We start from the raw sequence: 12,777 nt of genomic DNA on the forward strand, positions 1-12,777 counted from the left end.
CATCAAGAGGTCAAAAAAAAAGTGTCCTTCCTGTCAATTTTAAAGTTTGCCAATAAAATACTTTTTAATATTTTTGGGGGGGCGGGTATGTGTGCTATGGTCCATGGCGGGGGTGGGTTGCTACCGGTTCACCCCGGTTCGGTCGAACCGGTAGTGGTGGCGGGGGGAGGCTCCGTCCACCCGCCCAGACGTCATCAAAAACGCTCTGCACATGTGCATAAGCATTGCGCGCTCAGCGAGCATATGTGCCCACGTGCTCCCAATAGCGAACCGGTAGCGCCAGGATTTGAATCTCACTACTGGTCCATGGAGTTCTGAAGAATCGGACACGACTTAGTGACTGAACAGCCACAAATGTCTACAAGCAGTGGATGGCTCCACACATGATACAAAACCATAATGTGACTTGCTGTATGGAGTAAACACAACACACTGAATGGGTTATGTCTTAGAAAACAGGATTTAAAGCAGGGGTGAAATCCAGCAGGTTCTGACAGGTTCTGGAGAACCGGTAGCGGAAATTTTAAGTAGTTCGGAGAACCGGCAGATACCACCTCTGGGTGGCCCCAGAGTGGGGTGGGATTGGAGATTTTGCAATATCCTTCCTCTGCCATGCCCATCAAGCCACGGCCACCAAGCCACGGCCACAGAACCGGTAGTAAAAAAAAATTGGATTTCACCACTGATTTAAAGCCTAGTTGATTGTCATGGTTTAGTTAATAAGCCATGGCTAAATAAAGATAAGATAACCTTTATGGTCACTTTTTTCTGTGAACACACTGGCATACATTAAAAAATGAAATTGTGATGCCTGCTCTCAAAACAAACAAACAAACATAGATACATATCCATACCTATACATGCCCCATACATATACATATTCCCCTCCCTCTCTCTCTGTGTGTGTGTGTGTGTGTGTCACACACACAGACACACGCCTACATACATACACAAATATATTAATCACAGACCATTTAAAACAAAAGTCTCCAACCTCAGCAACTTTAAGATTTGTGGACCTCAGCTTCCAGAATTCCACAGCCAGCATGGCTGATTGAGGAATTCTGGGAATTGAAGTCCACAAGTCTTAAAGTTGCCAATGTTGGACACCCCTGATTAAGAATACGTAGCGGAAAAAAGAGTCCCGAGAGTTAACAAAGTTGATACTATATGGTACAAAACTATTACAGAATCTAACTATTCTGCTTTGGATACTGCCAAGCCTCCTCCCAGAAGGTATCTAAAAAGGTTACATCACCTTTTTTAGATACTTTTGGCCTGGATGATTGAGTCTTCATTTACATGTTAAATCTCCGTGAGCCGTGGTGGCGCAGTGGTTATTGCAGGCTACTTCTGCTGACTGCCGGTTGCCAGCAATTTGGCAGTTCGATCCTGACCGGCTCAAGGTTGATTTTTTTTTAAATTATTCATATTTCTATGCTGCCCACTCTCCAAGGACTCTGGGTGGCTTACACCAAAGACAGTATACTAAATAGCATATTTTAATGTAAATTTTAATTTGTTCTTAACCTGGGGTTTTAAATTTGTCTTGGGCTAAACTGATTTAATTCGATTTTACTTCTGCTCTTAAATTTTTGTATTCTATGTGTTTTATCTTGTGTCTGTTCACCGCCCTGAGTCCTTCGGGAGTAGGGCGGTATATAAATCAAATAAAATGAAAAAATGAAATGAAATTAATTGCCCCCAACAATCTGGGTCCTCATTTTACCCACCTCGGAAGGATGGAAGGCTGAGTCAACCTTGAGCCGGTGAGATTTGATCCGCTGATCTGCTGAACTAGCAGTCAGCTGAAGTAGCTGCAGTACTGCACTCTAACCACTGCGCCACCTCGGCGTCCATCTCAGCCGTCCATCCTTCCTAGGTCGGTAAAATGAGGACCCAGATTATTGAAAGGGCAAGAGGCTGACTCTAAACCGCTTAGAGAGGGCTGCAAAGCACGTATGAAGCGGTATATACATCTAAGTGCTATTGCTATCTCCCAGAAGGTAACAAACAAACAAACAACAGCTAGTAGTGTTTAGATGTGTAAACCCATTTCTCATCTTCTTCATTTCTCTCTCTTTGAAGGTGGTAGGTGCAAAAGTAGTCACAAACGCCCGCAGCCCCGGGGCCCGCTGTTATGGCTTCGTCACCATGGCTTCGTCTGAGGAAGCCACCAAGTGCATCAGCCACCTCCACAGGACAGAGCTGCACGGGAAGATGATTTCTGTGGAAAGAGTGAGTGTTTTCATCAGCGATGAAATCCAAATGTGCAAGTCGTTCTCGACTTACGACCGTAATTGAGCCCAACATTTTTGCTGCTTAAAGGGAGACGTTGGTTAAGTGAATCTTGCCCCAGTTTGCGACCTTTCTTGCCGCAGTTGTTAAGGGAATCGCTGCAGCGATTAAATTGGTAACCCGGTTGTTAAGTGAATATGGCATCCCCACTGACTTTGCTCGTCAGAAGGTCGCAAAAGTTGATCACGTGACCTGGGGACGCTGCAGTCATAAATATGAGTCAGCTGCCAAGCATCTGAACTTAGTTTGCATGACCATGGGGATGCCGTAACCGTCTTAAGTGTGCAAAATGGTCATACGTCACTTTTTTCAGTGCTGTTGTAACTGAACAGTCACTAAATGAACTGTTGTAAATCGAGGACTTACTTTATTCCCATCCAGGAGAGGAACCAACATCAGTCCCAGCCAGGAAAGGGACACGCAGTAGATAAGATGGCAATGATAGGAAAGAGACTGGAAGGTCCAGAAATGGGTCCATCAGCCCTAGGTAGCATATGAAGCCTGGTCACGGTGATGACTTCTTAACCAGCCACAACAAAATAGTCTTCCCTACCTGAGATCTTTCAGATTCTTTGGGACTTCAATTCCCAGAATTCTCTCTGTTATGCCAATGAGGAACTCTGGGAGTGTTGGTCCCAACCTATTTGGAGGTAATCTGGTTGAGGAAGTCTGGTCTAAGTGATTACTTTGATCCAGCCCTACCAGCAGAACATTGGTGAAATGTTACTCTGCTGAATTATTGATAAAGAGAATATTTGTAGCTCAGGGTTATTATTTTTTTGCAGATGTTTTCATGACCCAACTACGTAACATCATCAGTGCTAAAAGGCAGTGGGGTTTGTGGAGAGGAGGAGTGGGGGAGTGTTCTTGGTGCTGTCTAAGCTTGGTTGTTTTCTTGCAGTTGTTTCATGATCCAAGTAGGGATCAACATCATCAGTGCCAGAAGAGAGGGAATCTCACGCTCCCTTTTAGCACTGATGGTGTTACCTAGTTGGATCACGAAACATCTTCAGGAAAACAACCTAATTTAGAGAGCACCAAGGACCCCCCCACAGTCTGCTAAATTATTCTGCATACATTTTAGCACACATTAAGATCAAAGGAAACATCCCGGAGAAGAATTTAAACCTCCCCCTATTCCTCCACCTCTTAGGTTTGATTTTCCTTATGGAACATTTGGAGATGATTGCACTGTGCTTTTCTTTTCCCCCGCCTCATCCTGCTTGCGATTCAGAACAGGGAGGGTTGCTTGCTGTTTGATTTTGCTCCCGCTCTTCTAAACCAGACCCCCCCCAATCACTCCTTTTCCTTGTCTGATTCCAGGCCAAAAACGAACCTGCTGGGAAAAAACCGTTACCCGAGAAGAAAGAAAGTGAAAGCAAGAAGGAAAAAGACAGGCGGCATTCTTCCGACTCCAAATCAGAAAAGTAATAAACCAGGACTTTTTTTGCTTCATCGTTCAGGCGGCTCTCTTCTAAAGAGAGCCAGCCTTTTCATCTCGGCTTGTTCAAACGGTTATGGTTTTAAGGTGCTAACCAGGCTTTGTCAGTAAGGCCATGGGGATAAACTGGAATTGGGCCGCATTACAAGTAGTCCTCGACTTAGGACCACAACTGAGCCCAAAATTTCTATTGTTAAGCGAGACATTTGTTAAGTGAGTTTTGCCCCATTTTACGACCTTTCTTGCCTCTGTTGTTAAGTGAATCACTGCAGTTGATAAATTAGTAATCCGGTGGTCATGTGAATCTGGCTTCCCCCATTGACTTTGCTTGTCGGAAGGTCGCGAAAGGGGATCATGTGACCCTGGGATATTGCGACTGTCTTAACTATGAATCAGTTGCCAAGCGTCTGAATTTTGATGGCATGTGACCTTGGGGATGGTGCAGCGGTCGTAACTGTGAAAAACAGTCATAAGTCACTTTTTTTCAGTGCAGTTGTAACTTTGACTTACAATAGTTCATTTAGTGACCATTCAGAGTTACAGCGGCACTGAAAAAAGTGACTTATGACCATTTTCCACACTTAAGACTGTCGCAGCAACCCCAAGGTCATGTGATCAAAATTTAGACACTTGGCTACTGACTCATATTAATGACGGTTGCACTGTCCACGTGATTCCCTTTTGTGACCTTCTGCCAAGTAAAGTCAATGGGGAAACTAGATTCACTTTAACAAATGTGTTACTAACTTAACTGCAGTTGAGTCACTTAACAACTGTGGCAAGAAAGATGGTAAAATGGTACAAAACTCACTTAGCAACAGAACTTCTGGGCTCAATTGTGGTCGTAAGTTGAGGACTACTTGTATGAGGGAGATTGGGTTGGTATCCTTCGTGCTGTTTTTCAGATTTAGATCTGAATGCCACCTTTACTGTACTTTGGCAAGTCATCACCTGGTGCTCTTTTCCTCCTGAGATCAAAGTGATGAATTTCAATTTACGACGTATGACAGATAGAGCTTCAGCTGCTGTTTTGATCTGTTTGTAGGTCTCTCAACCTTAAGGAAGAAAAAACTGACAAGAATGAAGACCCTCAAAGAGTGGAAGAGAGCGGAGATGAAAAGAAAGATAAAGGAACAGAAGAGCAGAAAAATGGGTCATCTGGACGTTCGCGATCTGTTAAATCAGGTAATGAAAACTTTCGGTGGAATATGGTTTCAGGGCTGATGGTGAGCTGATTCCTTCATGTGAATGTCCTAGTGGACAATCATTTAAATATGAGCCAGCTGTGTGCTGCAGCTGCCAAAAAAGCCAATACAGTTCTAGACAGATAAAATAAACGGATAGAATCGAGATCACATGAAGTGTTGATACCACTTTATAAAGCCTTGGTGAGGCCACCCTTGGAAGAGTGCATCCAGTTTTGGTCGCCACGATGTAAAAAAGATGTGGAGACTCTGGAAAGAGTGAAGGGAAGAGCAACAAAGATGATTAGGGGACTTGAGGCTAAGACATATAAAGGACGGTTGCTGGAATTGGGTATGTCTAGTTTAATGAAAAGGTGTGACATGGTAGCAGAACCAGGTGTGACATGATAGCAGTATTCCAATATCTCAGGGGCTGCCACAGAAAAAAAAGGGTCAAGCTATTCTCCAAAGCACCTGAGGGCAGGAGAAGAAGCAATGGATGGAAACTAATCAAAGAGAGAGACAACCTAGAACTAAGGAGAAAATTCCTGACAGTTAGAACAATTAATCAGTGGAACAACTTGCCTCCAGAACTTGTGGACACTGGAAGTTTTTAAGAAGAGATTGGATAACCATTTGTCTGAAATGGTATAGGTTTCCTGCCTAAGCAGGGGGTTGGACTAGAAGACCTCCAAGGTTCCCTTCCAACCCTGTTATTCTATTCTAATGTGTTCTTTTGCATTTGAAATCTTTTATCTGCCCGATGGACACTTCTGGAGATCCAAAGTGTCTCCTTGGGTAGCGTTTCTCAAGCTCGGCAACTTCAAAATGCCGGGCCTTCAGTTCCCAGAATTCCCCAGCCGGTGAAGTCCACAAATGCATGAATTTCTGGAAACTGAAATTGTCACGTTGTCATCTGAAAAGTTGAGAAACACGGTATCATTTTGTGCCACTCTAGGAAGCCGAGGAACCGAACGGACAGTTGTTATGGATAAATCCAAAGGGGAGCCGGTGATTAGCGTGAAAACTGCATCCACCTCCAAAGAGAGAGTAAGTCTTTGGTTTTACTTCTGGTCTGCGAAACAAGACAAGCTGGAAAGGGTCAAGACCACGTCCATTATTGCCGCCTTCCTAGCTGATGAAATTTGGGTCCAGAGGTTAACTTTTCAAGCATCGTTTATTATAATTCTGCTTTTTAAGCTGAGGCAGGGAAGTAGATTTCCATCAAAACTGGTGAAATGATAATATATTTATTTACTTATTAAATTTGTCTGTCTCTACCAAGCGACAGTGTTGTAATTAAGATAAACCTAAAATAAGCTCCCACCTCCTCCCACATGCATCTTCCTCCCTTCTTTGCCATCTTGGTTAATTTTAAAAGTCAATGTTGGCATTAATATTACTATGTTTTATCATTTGTATTGATTGTAAGCTGCCTAGAGTCACCCTTAGGCAAGATGGGTGGCACATAAGTTTACTAAGTAAATAAATAAATAGATAAATAGAATAAAACAATTACAGGATTAAAAGGTCAGACATTAAAAGCTAATATATGTTTTTGAATTGTGAGCTGCCCGGAGTCACTTGCTGAGATGGGCGGCTATAGAAATCAGATAGATGGATGGATGGATGGATGGACGGAGAGACGGATAAGTGGTCCTTGATACTCTCTGAGCTTGCTTGTTTTCTTGCAGATGTTTCATTATCCAAACTAGGTAACATCATCAGTGTTAAAAGGGAGTGTGGGATTTGATCTTTTCTGGCACTGATGATGTTCCTTAGTTGGATCATTATCTAGTTTGGGTCAAGAAAACAAGCAAGCTCAGAGAGTACCAAGGAACCCTCATGTCAACCCTGAGCTACAAATATTCACCTTTATTAGACAGACAGACAGATAGATCAAACTTTGCCATTACCATTAAAATGGATAAAACGAACTAATGCATAGATGGGATGGAGGTGAGTTATTGCACTAGGCTACTAACCACCTTCAAAATGTCCCTATAAGGGCCCCAGGCTAATTGCCAAAGGTTTTAAGGCTCTTAAAAGGGGGTAGGGTGAATCTCATGGGAGGGGGGGGGCACGATATTCCGGAGGATGGGAGCCATAGCAGAAAAGGCCCTTCTGGACTCCACCAGCTGCAATTCCTTGGCAGACGGGATCCGGATCATGCCCCTTCTGCCAGAGCAGTTGGGATAGGCCATAATTCCAGGACTTGTTTTCTTGGCTCCAGATTATGGGAGCCCACCAAAATGTGAAGGTCACCCCATCTAAAGTGGGCTGCTCATTTTGAGCAGGGAGGCCAGCGGAGGGCCAGGGAGCAGTCATGAACCCTATGTTTACTGCCTTCATGAATTATGGGAGCACCACCGATGGATTTTACCCCATAGAATTTGGGCAGCTCCTCTATAAACGCTGAAAGGCACTGAGCGTCAGGCTCCAAACCAAGAATAGCACGTGGTCATTCTTCCAAGCCGAGTTTTTTATTGTTTCATGCCTCTGGGCAAAATCTTGCCAGACTGAAGCCTCTATTCTACATCTACAAACAAGGGTGTCCAATCTCTTAAGATTTGTGGACTTCCAACTCCCAGAATTCCCTAGCCAGCATGGCTGGCTGGGGAATTGTGGGAGTTGAAGTCCACAAGTCTTACAAGTTGCCAAGATTGTCTACCGCTGATCTACAATATACTCTGAGAACTGCTTGGGAGGGGTCTGTAGAGATTCTCAGTCCTCCAGGTCATGGTTGCCTCAAAGGTGTTTTTTCAGGAGGCAACTGGACTTTCTTGTTTTTTTCCTTGAAGACGTTTTGCTTCTCATCCAAGAAGCTTGTTGAAGAAACATCTTCGAAAGAAAAAACTAGAAAGTCCAATTGCCTCCTGAAAATACACTTTTGGGACAACCATGACCTGGATGGTTGACAATTTCCATAGACTTTTAGCTGTACAATTTGGGATGAACACCCTTGGAATGGTGTGGGAGTTAGGAATGGATTTCCAGAGGAAAAAGTGCAGATTACAGGAACCATTTGCACTACTCAGGTGACCCTGAGGACACAGATAAACCTCCAAGTGCTTCAAGGACCCTCTAAAAGGATGCAAGTGTCCAGCTGTCTGCAAGGAATATAAATCCTTCCATTCCCTACCATCCAATCAGAGCTGAAGAAGCTTCTTGGATGAGAAGTGAAACGTCTTCAAAAGAAACAACAAGAAAGTCTAGTGGCCTCCTAAAAAAACACCTTTGGGACTATTAGGGCGGGGCTGTCTTTACCCTCTTTCTCTCACACGTAATATCTGGATTTTCCTCTGGGACACCCTCCTTCCCACTTGGGGATCCAGCTCCTTGCTGCCTCCCATCCCTCTTGAACCTGCAGTGCTTGGGCGTTGAAGGCCCCGAGAGTAAAAAACGCATGCGCTACATGGCTACTCTAGCCACCTTCTTTTCTGCTTCGCTTCAGAGCACCAAAAGCCAGGACCGCAAGTCGGAGAGCAAAGAGAAGCAAGACATCCTGTCATTTGATAAAATCAAGGAGCAGCGCGAGCGAGAACGCCAGAGGCAACGCGAGCGAGAGATCCGAGAGACAGAACGGAGGAGGTGGGTTGAGGTTGGCTCCCTCGCCACGTTCCGACCCCCACTCTTATTTTTCTTTTTTCTTTTGGAAAGAACATTCTTCTTTCCAAAAATCACAAACCTTTAAACATTAGCCTAATTTCACATCTTGGCATGCCAAACACTTGCCATTACGTAGAATCCTTGACTTGCGACCATTTGCTTAGTGACCATTCCAAGTTAAACAGCACTGAAAAAAGTGACATGACCAGTTTTCACACTTTGGGATTGTTGCAGGAGCCCTACTGTAAGGCCCGGCCTCTCTCCCTTATTCAAGAAAGTGAAGACTCTTGAAACTTGGCATTTCGAAAGGAACCTTTTATTGAACGGGGGGGGGGGGGGGGGTGATAGCAGGGCGAAAAGAAAGCAGGCTCTGAGGTCCCCTCAGGCCGTACAGTTAGAATAAAGGAATTAGAAACCCCTCCCAACAGTCCAATGTGGATTCAGCCAATCCGCAGGTGTGAAGATGTTATTGTACTGGCCGCTCTGAGAAAAGATAAGGGAACTTTTGCAGGGTTGTTAAGGAATTCGCAGAGTAACCCTTGAGTAGCAAGGGTGTGCCCCTGAAAGCGATTGAGAGTAAGTACGAATAAAACACAGTCAACACACAGATACACTGAGTTGTGTTTACTTTTAGGAAATAGTAATAAGGCACAGTCCAATAAACAGTCCAGGTCATACACAGATAAAGCAGTAGATAGTAAAACAATAGTCCAGGGATGTTCCAATAACGAAGTCTTCTTACCAGTCGTCGCAGTCATACACAATAAACACAATAAACAGTAGCAAACACAGCAAAGAGCAGTAATGACCAGCAAAGAGAAACGAACCATGTTTCACGCGCCCTCTTAAGGACATTGGCCTCAGAGCTAACCAATCAGGACACAGTATGATGCAATACAGCAATACAGTCTTAAAGCTATATTGAGGGTTTATATATTGCCGACCCAACAAGTTAGGTAATTATCATTTCCTAACAGGGTTATCCGATGAATCCCACATGGCCCTCCCTCCCCTTACATTCCCCAAAAGGTGCAAAAATGCCAGGGCACTTAGGCGCCAGGCTAAAGATTATAAATCAGTAAATTGCATGATGCAGGATACATAGGGAAGAAAGCAATAAGTAAAGAAAGTGATTAAAAATCCCACCTTTCCCTGAAGAATGGCATATACACGAATCTGACACCCAAGGTCATGTGATCAAAATACAGACACTTTTTTTTAAAAAAAATTTGATTTATATGCCGCCCTTCTCCGGAGACTCAGGGCGGCTTACAGTGCGTTAAGCAATAGCCTTCATTCTTTTGTATATTTTATACAAACTCAGCTTATTGCCCCCACAATCTGGGTCCTCATTTCACCTACCTTTGAAAGGATGGAAGGCTGAGTCAACCTTGAGCCTTGGAGAGATTCGAACCAGCAGAAATTGCAGGCAGCTGTGTTAATAACAGGGTGCACTAAACCACTGTACTATCAAGGCTCTTGGCAAGTGGCTCATATTTATGACGGTTGCAGTGTACTTGCGGACTTCTACTCCCACTTCTACTTCTATGCTGGCTGGGGAATCCTGGGAGTTGAAGTCCACAACTCTTAAAAGTGGCCAAGGTTAGACACCCCTGCGAACAAACAACCTGTTTGAAACCAGCCATTCGCCTGGTGAGCTGTCAGTTGGGCTGTCTGCCGGTGATCCTTTCTTTTGATCACTTTGATCTCCTCTCAAGAGTCCTTGAAAAAAAGGACTTTGCTGAGGTCGCCATTCCTGGCTCACTTCAAAAATGGAGGAGAGACTTGCCTTCTGTTACCTGTATAGCAGGTAACAAGCCGAGGTGGCGCAGTGGTTAGAGTGCAGTACTGCAGGCTACTTCAGCTGACTGCTAGCTGCAGTTCAGCAGTTCAAATCTCACCAGGCTCAAGGTTGACTCAGCCTTCCGTCCTTCTGAGGTGGGTAAAATGAGGACCCAGATTGTTGGGGGCAATAGGCTGACTCTAAACAGCTTAGAGAGGGCTGTAAAAGCACTGTGAAACAGTATATAAATCGAAGTGATATTGCTATAGCGCTGGACCGGTTTTTCAAAACCCTTTTTGTTTTTCATCCTGCGTCCTTGTCGTAGCTCAGCAGGCTCCCGTCCCACGCTGAGCTCTTTCCCCCCACTTCTTTGAAACCCTCCTGCCTCCCTGCCACAGCCAGAGTGGATTATCCTGGCATGAATCTGCGGTCTGTTGACATGATCTATTATGCAGCTGTCACTTTCCTCCCCGGCTCTGCTCTCTGTTTGGGCGTAATTCAGTTGCTGAGTGAAATCTTCCATGTTTCTCTCCTTGTTCCAAGCAGATATTTTAAAGGGCTTTTTATTATGTAGGCGCACGGTGCGTTTTCCCACTGAATGGGTCGTACGTCAGCAGGCTGATGGAGCGCTTTCTCTTGATTAAATGTTGTCAGGGGTCTTTTTTTTTCCCCTGCATGTGACACGTAATTATTAATATTGGAAGAAGCCTTTCCCACTCTTTCTCGCTCTCTCTCCATGACCTGCATATTCCCTTCCGAATTTGCAACTCCCCATTCATTTGACATACTCACTTCACTTCCACATTCTCTTCTTTCGTTTCTCCTAATCAAGGCAGGTGGGTTCAGCGTGCTGCATTTTTAATTTTTTTTTCATTTTATTTATATCACACCTTTATTATATTTACAAATATCTCAAGGTGCTTAACCTATGCTACACACCTTCCTTCTCCTATTTTCCCCACAACAACAACCCTGTGAGGTGGGTTGGACTGAGAGCGACTGACCCAAAGTTACCCAGCCAGCTTTCAGATCTAAGGTGGGATTAGAACTCACAGTCTCCTGCTGATTGGCCCAAAGCTGCCCAGCCGGCTTTCATGCCTAAGGCAGGATTAGAATTCACCGTCTCCTGGTGATTGGCCATCCTAGCTGGCTTTCATGCCTAAGGCCGGAGTAGAATTCACTGTCTGTTCGTAATTGGCCCAAACTCACCCAGCCAGCTTTCATGCCTAAGGTGGGACTAGAACTCCCCATCTCCTGGTGATTGGCCATCCTAGCTGGCTTTCATGCCTAAGGCGGGACTAGAACTCACTGTCTGCTGGTAATTGGCCCAAAGTCACCTAATCAGCTTTCATGCCTAAGGCAGGACTAGAACTCGCCGGCCCAAAGTCACCCAATAGCTGTCATGGCTAAAGCAGGACTTGAACTCACAATTCCCTGCTTTGACCCTGGGATGCTGCAATCTTCATAAATATGAGCCAGTTGCCAAGTGTCTGAATTTTGATCACTTGACCATAGGGATGCTGCAACGGTCATAAGTGTGACTGAATAATCATAAGTCACTTTTCAATGCCTTTGTAACTTCAAACAGTCACTAAACAAACGGTTGTAAGCTGCAGACTACCTGTGTTAACATTTAAGTCTTAAAATGTCCTCTATCCTCTGGTATGTTTCACTGAGTGCACAGAGAGTGCCCCCTGAGTTGAGATTGTGGCAAGAAAAGTGTTAAAAGCTTAAAAGCAGATCTGCTCTTCCTAGGATGATTGCAATGGTATGTCTGAAGCATTTGCCCTAAGAATACAAAATAAAAATAAAATTTTATAATCCAGCAGGATAAACCAGTAAATGTAAAGCTATTGTCAATTAATATAATTTCTTCTACAAGCAAAGCTAATTAAAATTAATGCTTTAAAAGTTGCTGAAGCCGGCGACAATTTAGATTCACATGTCTTTTCTCCTCCTTTTCTGTTAAAAGGAAAAAAAAAATTCCTTCGTAATATAGTCCTAGATTACAATGGAGCAATGTGAAAAAGCAATACCAGCCATGCCATTAAACAAAATTAAATCTAAACGGCCGCAACATAAATGCTTCTTAACATTATATCTAGCTAATTGCTTTTTAGTAAGACTTGGAATTTCTCCACGATCAGATGCAGGAGCCATAAACAAATCAATTTCATACTTTTAATTGGGGGGGAAAAAAAGCAATGTTTCTTTATCTTTACTTATCTTTACTCCCAAGGCCTTGCCTGGTTTTAGATTCAGAGCAACCTCTCACAACATAGAAGGCCTCAGTCGTTGTCCTCCAGAATGGTTTGTCAACATCTCACGTTCCAGCCATGGCTAGAGTTTAGATTCTTGAAAATAAGCTTGGATTTAGCTCCTATCACTTTGGAGCAGAACTTAAGACTTGTGGGCTTCAACTCCCAGAATTCCTCAGCCAGCCGTGCTGGCTAGGGAATTCT

At 44.0% G+C, this 12,777-nt stretch overlaps 1 protein-coding gene across 3 annotated transcripts in view; it reads left to right on the top strand.

Moving 5' to 3' along the window:
• LOC139317461 (scaffold attachment factor B1-like) overlaps nucleotides 1-12,777 on the top strand; it is a 56,967-nt gene that overhangs the window by 18,570 nt on the left and 25,620 nt on the right. For all 3 annotated transcript variants that reach the window (XM_070944532.1, XM_070944529.1, XM_070944537.1), the window contains 5 exons: nucleotides 2,089-2,238; nucleotides 3,622-3,725; nucleotides 4,785-4,924; nucleotides 5,882-5,973; nucleotides 8,378-8,514. In XM_070944532.1, coding sequence (XP_070800633.1) covers nucleotides 2,089-2,238; nucleotides 3,622-3,725; nucleotides 4,785-4,924; nucleotides 5,882-5,973; nucleotides 8,378-8,514 — 623 coding nt within the window. The remainder of the gene's footprint in view (nucleotides 1-2,088; nucleotides 2,239-3,621; nucleotides 3,726-4,784; nucleotides 4,925-5,881; nucleotides 5,974-8,377; nucleotides 8,515-12,777) is intronic.

This window comes from Pituophis catenifer, unplaced genomic scaffold (assembly GCF_029215685.1).
Source record: "Pituophis catenifer annectens isolate HBS135680 unplaced genomic scaffold, rPitCat1.0.hap2 SCAF_1, whole genome shotgun sequence".
Lineage (NCBI taxonomy): Eukaryota > Metazoa > Chordata > Lepidosauria > Squamata > Colubridae > Pituophis > Pituophis catenifer.